Below are 6,302 nucleotides of genomic sequence, written 5' to 3' on the forward strand. Positions count from 1 at the left end.
TACGATTGTAATGCTCTTTATTCTCAATTGTAAGATCATACTAAATTAATAAAGGGGAGGTGGAGGGTCCCACACGTACAACCCTAACCTATCGATAAAAAAAATACCTCGTTTTGTTTATAATCAATGTCATTTAAATAACGCTCGATCAAAGGGTAGCCTACTTTGCTCTCCAACAAACGTTTTAGTCCGGGCTAAAACATACTTGATTTGATTTCATACCATTCTACTACAGTAGAAAAATAATAAAAATCAACACCGGTCTCCCAATTCTGTGAGTTAAACCACAAATATGTAAAAGCCTAACAATTTAGACCAAATATCAACAACAAAGAATATGAATTTAAGGTATTAAACAATGACAAATAAATTTAAATTAAAAGTTAGATAATGAACATGAATACATTACTTATTTTAAAGCATTAGTAATCCATGTTATAGAAAATGTCCTTTTCAACCTGAAAAATGACCAACATATGCTTAGATTGCATAGTTAGAGTTTCATACATGAGAGATAGTAATGGGTTTGGAGGTTGAGAAGGGATTCGAGTTTAGGGTTGCTTCAATAATGGAAGCATCGATGACCTTTGAATTAGTGAGATTTTAGGGTTTAGGCGACATAAGAGAGAGTAAGAGAGAGAGATGATCAATTGTTAGATCGAAGATCAGATTGGTTCATTTTGTTATTGTAACACTACAAAAAAAAATGTAAAATTAGAACAGAAGGGTAAAACGGTATTAAGCCGTTTTTATTAAAAAACGGTATTAAACCATTTTATTTTTAAAAACCGTTTTATCCGACCCATATTCGTTTATTTAGATGGAACGAAAGTCCGATCCATCACTCTCAGCCGTCTCTCTCACTCTCTCTCTCGTCTCTCTCGCACTCTCGTCTCTGATCTCAGTCGCTCTCTCGTCCCTCTCGCTCTCTCGTCTGTCACTCTCTCGTCGCTCTCTCGTCTGTCGCAATCGATCGTCTCTTTGATCTCGTCTCTCTCTCAATTGATCGTCTTTCTCTCAATCGATCGTCTCTCTGTTTCAACTTTCAAGCGAAGACGCCATGAGAGGACCTCCGAAAGGCTCTATCGTTCACAAGAAGCTTAATCCAGTATAAGATCTGCTTCATGTTCTTCTAATGTTTCGATTTTTCTAGTTTTTCTTCTCTCTCTTTCGTTTCGATTTCATGTTCTTCGTTTTCTAATTCTCTGGTTTTAATCGATATCGTCTCTCTGATCTCAGTCGCGCTCTCGTCTCTCTCGATCTCATCTCTCTCTCGCTTAGTCGCTAGCTCGGTCGTCTCTCTCGCTCAGTCGCTCGCTTGATCTCAGTCGTTCTCGCTCGATCTCATCTCTCTCTTGCTCAGTCGCTCGCTCAATCGATCTCTCGGACTAGGTACTATCTCTAATCTCTCTTTTATTTATATAGATTATATTAGGGATTTGGATTGAAGATTTAGGTTTTTAGATGTGATTAAACATAGTTTTGTTTGTTCTATTATCTCACAGTTCTGAGAAAAGGAAAGAAAGAAAGATAGCAGATTTACAACTGTCAAACCATAAATACCAAGCAATTTTGCATAAAAAATACAAAGAAAGTGTCATTTGTGCGTGGAAAAAATATTAGCAAAAGGGCTAAGTGGTTAAATTAGAAAAAATCAGTTGGGTGGTTCAAGACAGAGACCAAACATGCCATTCTTTAGCAGAAAAAAATAGTAGTTATCAAAGGAGCAACATTGCTCAAAGAAAGATTAAGGATCACAAGAAATGTAAAATTCACATATGAAAGCTACATAACTAATGCCATTGAGTATATAAGGTGCAATGTTAACGCTAATAAAGAATGAAGCATATTATCGAATGCCTTATTGAGGTTCACTTCACTCATGTCTAAGTAATTGCATAGAAGGAAGGCCATAAAGCTATTGGAGACTCTAACCATCTAATTCGAAATAGCCAAGATATGATTATTGAATATTATATGGATTGCTTACCAACAAAAATTATTTGAGAGAAACTCTTAAGATGCATTAGATGGGGTCCATCCTTGCTAGGTCTTGTATGCCCCAGTTGAATCCACTCAAGGAATGCATTCCTTGAGGAATGCATTTGCCAAGGTCCGTATTTTAGTGTCGTTACCATGGTTGGACTCTTCATTCGCTTTTTTTGTTTTTTTAAATGTCTCTATGATCAACAGATGTTAGAAAAAGGAGCAAGTAGAATGACCATTGAAGTAGAAGAAGATGCAAGTGAGGCTCTCCTTCTCTTAGCTAAAGAAACAGAAGAATTGGCCATGAAAGAAAAGGAAAGCTTCAGTCCCATACTCAAGAAATGGCACCCAATTGCAGCTGGAGTTGCCGCCATGACTCTTCACATCTGCTATGGAGCAGTTTTAAAACAATATTTAATGGGGGTGTCCATGTTGAAAAATGAGGTGATTGGGGTCTTACAGAGAGCAGGAAAGCTAGAGAAGATTTTAGTTCAAATGGTGGTAGAAGACTCTGTTGATTGCGAAGATGGAGGCAAGGCAGTCGTAAGGGAGATGGTGCCTTATGAAGTTGATTCGATTACCTTGGGACTTGTTAAAACATGGATTGATGAGAGGTTGAAGAGAGTGAAGGGTTGTCTTGATAGAGCTAAAGAAACTGAGGTACATTCAATTACTCAACAAACCATCTCTCTCAAGTCTCAACAACGCAAATGCATGAAAACCTCATTAATTGAAATTTGTGTTTCAGACATGGAATCCGAAATCCAAAACAGAACGTATGCTCCATCTGCTGTGGAGATGATGATGCTGGCCAAGGAAACGGTGAATGAATTCTTTGAAATCCCGATTGGCATTGCTGATGATTTAGTTCAAGATCTCGCAGATGGCTTAGAACTTCTCTTCCAAGATTACACTTCCTTTGTTTCTTCATGTGGTAAGATATGTCCTATTCAATCATTTTCGACATTGTTGTTCTCTGTATTATTTTTACTTGAACTTCTTTTTCCTAACAATTACAATGATCTCTTAATGTTCTCCAAGGATCAAAACAACGAGTCTCTCTCTGTTCACTCACATCAGAGGAAGCAAACTGAGAGCTTGCCATGAATGTGCAAGATGGAGAGAGGTCCACAATTAAATCGATTCAAGGTACAACTAACTTCTGTCTTACTATTTTCCTTCAATTGATTTTGCTAATAATTATTTAGTGGGGGCAGTATCACTAATACTTCTCTTTTCTTCTTTCGGGATCCAATTGAGACTGAAAGGTTAACTGATGATGATCGTGTTTAATAGTATTTTTATTAGTTGGATTTCAAAGGGAAATATCCCTATTGTTTATATTTTTTCTTAATTTCCTTTTCTTGGCAGAACTAAGAATGAGAAGGTTCTAGGGAGTTTTACTGTGTCCATGTGAAGTGTTTTAATAATGTCTTTTACCTTATGTTAATTCTGAATGTTTATCATCCACTAAAGGACTGAATCCATTGGGCCATTATGCATGTCTTTCCCTGTGGCCCTTGGTGGTGATATGGAAGTAGTACTTTCTTGTGCTGAAAGAACTAGATCTCTTGAGTGAACTGATATTCAATATGAAGGTCCACTTGGTTGGGGTACCACAAGAAATATAAAGTCAAGATGTGCTACAAGTTACATAATTCTGATCTATTTATAATTTTATGCTTAGGTTGGAAGGAGTGTGTCCAAATTACATAATTCTGATCTATTTAGAACTTGATTATGGATTAATGTTGCCTATCCAGGTAGTTTGGGTCAGATATAAATGATGATGACGATGCTGATGTTGCATTATCGGAAAAGCCCACAAGTGTATAGAGTTGCTAGTTACAGCCCTATGTCTAGTTCTCAATAGTTCTGTAATGTCATCAATGCATATAGTTGCTAATTACTGGAGAAAAAAATTCATCCAGTTGCTTTGATTATTTGGTATATCCTGTATAAGTTTGGTGTTTTAGTCGTATATCAGTTTTTTAGGCCCGTACCTATATGAGCTATTTGTTTGTTCTTTGTAGTACAGAACAGTAGATTGTTGGCATGCTTGTATGTTAATTTTAGTAATCCTTATCTATAGTTTATCTAAGCATTAAAAATGGTTTAGTTCACTACTTAGTACACGCCATGCAGTTTCTTTGCATATCTTAAACATTTCCAGTGTAGTATTCACATTTCTAAATTTACAAATGTTTGGCATCAAACATGTTTTTTTCTTCAACAAATCAGTTGAGTTGGGCTTAGACCCATAGCTCAGTTGGTTTGACACATCACAAAGCAACTTTGAGGTCGTGGGTTTAAGTCGAGCCTACCCACAAAAAAAATAAAACGATGCAGGCAAGTTACTGGTTCTCTTGAATGCTCATAGCAAACATACTCAACCATAGCTCAGTTGGTTTGATACATTGCAAAGCAACTTTGAGGTTGTGGGTTCAAGTTAAGCTTACTCACCAAAAAAATACAACGATGCAGTCAGTTACTGGTTCTCTTGAATGCTCATAGCAAACATACTTAGAAATGTAAAAAATAAAAAATAACATAAAATTAGATGTAACCAAAGCTTAAACTAGAGATATCTGACATCCTCTTGGATACATAAATAGATTTACAGGGAATCAAGTGGGACTGCCTCCATCGACGACACAGGTTATGGAGATCCAGTACAGAAGGCAGAAGCAATGGCATTTCGACGAGCTTGTGCACATCTCGGGCTTGGGCTTCATCTTTATCACGAAGATATGTCATAGTAAAACAAAGCTGTATTCGACGGATGCATTATTGGTTTTTACCATTTGGACTCTTGGTAAGGCCAAATTTTGAGTGAAGTTTTGTTGCATGTAGTTTGTCTTCTTAAAGTTCTAATTCTTGTATGTATTCTAGCTCACATATATCATTTTGTTTTGGAGAAACTAACTTTTGATCTTAGAACACTAGAATACTTATCTTTTATGACTAACTTATTCTTCCTAATAAGCAAGCGAGTTAATGGTTAATAATAAGTAGGTGAAGTCGGGGTTCAGTCTACAAATACTGGGTACCGAATTTAGGGATGGATGGCCCTTTGTTTACTTTCTTGAACTCTTTTCACATGGAGACTTTCATTCATTCATCTTTTCTATTTTCGTATTCTTTGTCGTGTCAAGTTAGAATACGTATGTTTCGTCTCCTTATCATCAGACCCCAGTCCTTTAAAATTGACTTTTTGGAGAGGATGATGACACCTTTCTTCCCCATTAATTACTAATAGCTAATCCTATTGTTTATTAAAAGAAAAGTGGTAGGTTTGCACGTGCTACTTTTGTGCACATCATTGATGGTTGTGAAATGGGAATTATAGGAAATATTCATATTAATGTTTTATATATTATTGAAGGAAATTCATATTAATGTAAATGAAAACTTTATATTTAAATATAATACTTGATGGTTAAGTTGGACTTGAACCCATGACCTTAAAGGTGTTTTGCAATGGGTGGCACTAAGCCCAATTTTATGAAAGTTATTTTAAATCAGTGCTTTGTTTGCGTCTCTAATCTATATAGTTGAGTTGTGTCTCTCATGTTTCTTAGCATTCTTGTGTTGTTTTTGTGCTCATATGTAATTTTCTTAGATGGATTCTTTTTGTTCTTTATTTGCTGTATGCCTGTATCAGTAATAGATTTCATCTTTTCTTCTTGGGGATATGTGTGAGTACTAGTTAAGTTGTGTCTCTCATGTTTCATAGGTGAATGATGGAGAATCAGAGTGATTCCACACATTTTTCTCGGAGTCTAAAGGATCCCAAAGCTTCAAACCCAAAGTTGAATCTGGTTCGTTAACTTGAATACATAGATGAAGTGAAGATGGTTTCAAGATCCTGTTTTTATTAATAGATGTAGATTTCCCATCTTGAAACCTTTTTTCTTTATTATTATCTCGAAGAGGAAGAGTAAGAGGGACCTTTTTTTCTAAATTACTACTTTGTTGTTTCTTGTGGTTGGGGACTGCATTTTCTTTGTTGTCGAATGGGATGATGATTTAAGCGTAATTGATTTGGATTTGTAAATTATGACTCATTGCAACTCTTTTAGTATATAAATTAATGTGATAGAGAACCTCGATGTTCTTTATTTGGATCTATTTTAACCGTGGGTCATAGGCAAGCAGCAAAATAATAATAATAATAATAATAATAATAATAATTTTAGATATCAATTTATAACAATTTTAGATATCGGTTTATAACTGATTTCTAAAGTCTTGGACGTAGGACATCAGTTCTATAAAATCCGTTGTCTCATATCTTTTTGCGTTATTCTGTTGCG

The 6,302-nt window shown here is 35.6% G+C and overlaps 1 protein-coding gene across 3 annotated transcripts; it reads left to right on the forward strand.

Moving 5' to 3' along the window:
* The first annotated feature begins 1,245 nt into the window (after positions 1-1,245).
* LOC147382396 (protein unc-13 homolog) lies at positions 1,246-6,061 on the forward strand. 3 transcript variants are annotated; one of them, XM_086429422.1, is made up of 6 exons: positions 1,246-1,392; positions 2,194-2,646; positions 2,735-2,920; positions 3,028-3,135; positions 4,602-4,801; positions 5,723-6,057. In XM_086429422.1, the coding sequence occupies exons 2-3, from the start codon at positions 2,194-2,196 to the stop codon at positions 2,786-2,788; spliced, it is 507 nt and encodes a 168-aa protein (XP_086285548.1). In that variant the 5' UTR covers positions 1,246-1,392; the 3' UTR covers positions 2,789-2,920; positions 3,028-3,135; positions 4,602-4,801; positions 5,723-6,057. The 3 variants fall into 3 exon arrangements, with proteins under 3 accessions (XP_086285548.1, XP_086285547.1, XP_086285546.1); XM_086429421.1 differs by lacking the exon at positions 1,246-1,392 and adding an exon at positions 1,976-2,113 and having other exon boundaries at positions 5,723-6,061; XM_086429420.1 differs by lacking the exon at positions 1,246-1,392 and having other exon boundaries at positions 1,979-2,646.
* The last annotated feature ends 241 nt before the right edge of the window (positions 6,062-6,302 follow it).

This window comes from Akebia trifoliata, chromosome 16 (genome assembly GCF_017979445.1).
Source record: "Akebia trifoliata isolate Shusen 1 chromosome 16, ASM1797944v1, whole genome shotgun sequence".
NCBI classification, from domain to species: Eukaryota; Viridiplantae; Streptophyta; class Magnoliopsida; order Ranunculales; family Lardizabalaceae; genus Akebia; species Akebia trifoliata.

Excerpts from the sequence above, each read along its gene's own strand:
- LOC147382396 (XM_086429420.1), top strand. The coding sequence starts at position 2,137 with ATGGTTGGACTCTTCATTCGCTTTTTTTGTTTTTTTAAATGTCTCTAT. Across the intron at positions 2,647-2,734 it reads ATAGAGCTAAAGAAACTGAG|ACATGGAATCCGAAATCCAA; the intron begins GTACATTCAATT and ends TTTGTGTTTCAG.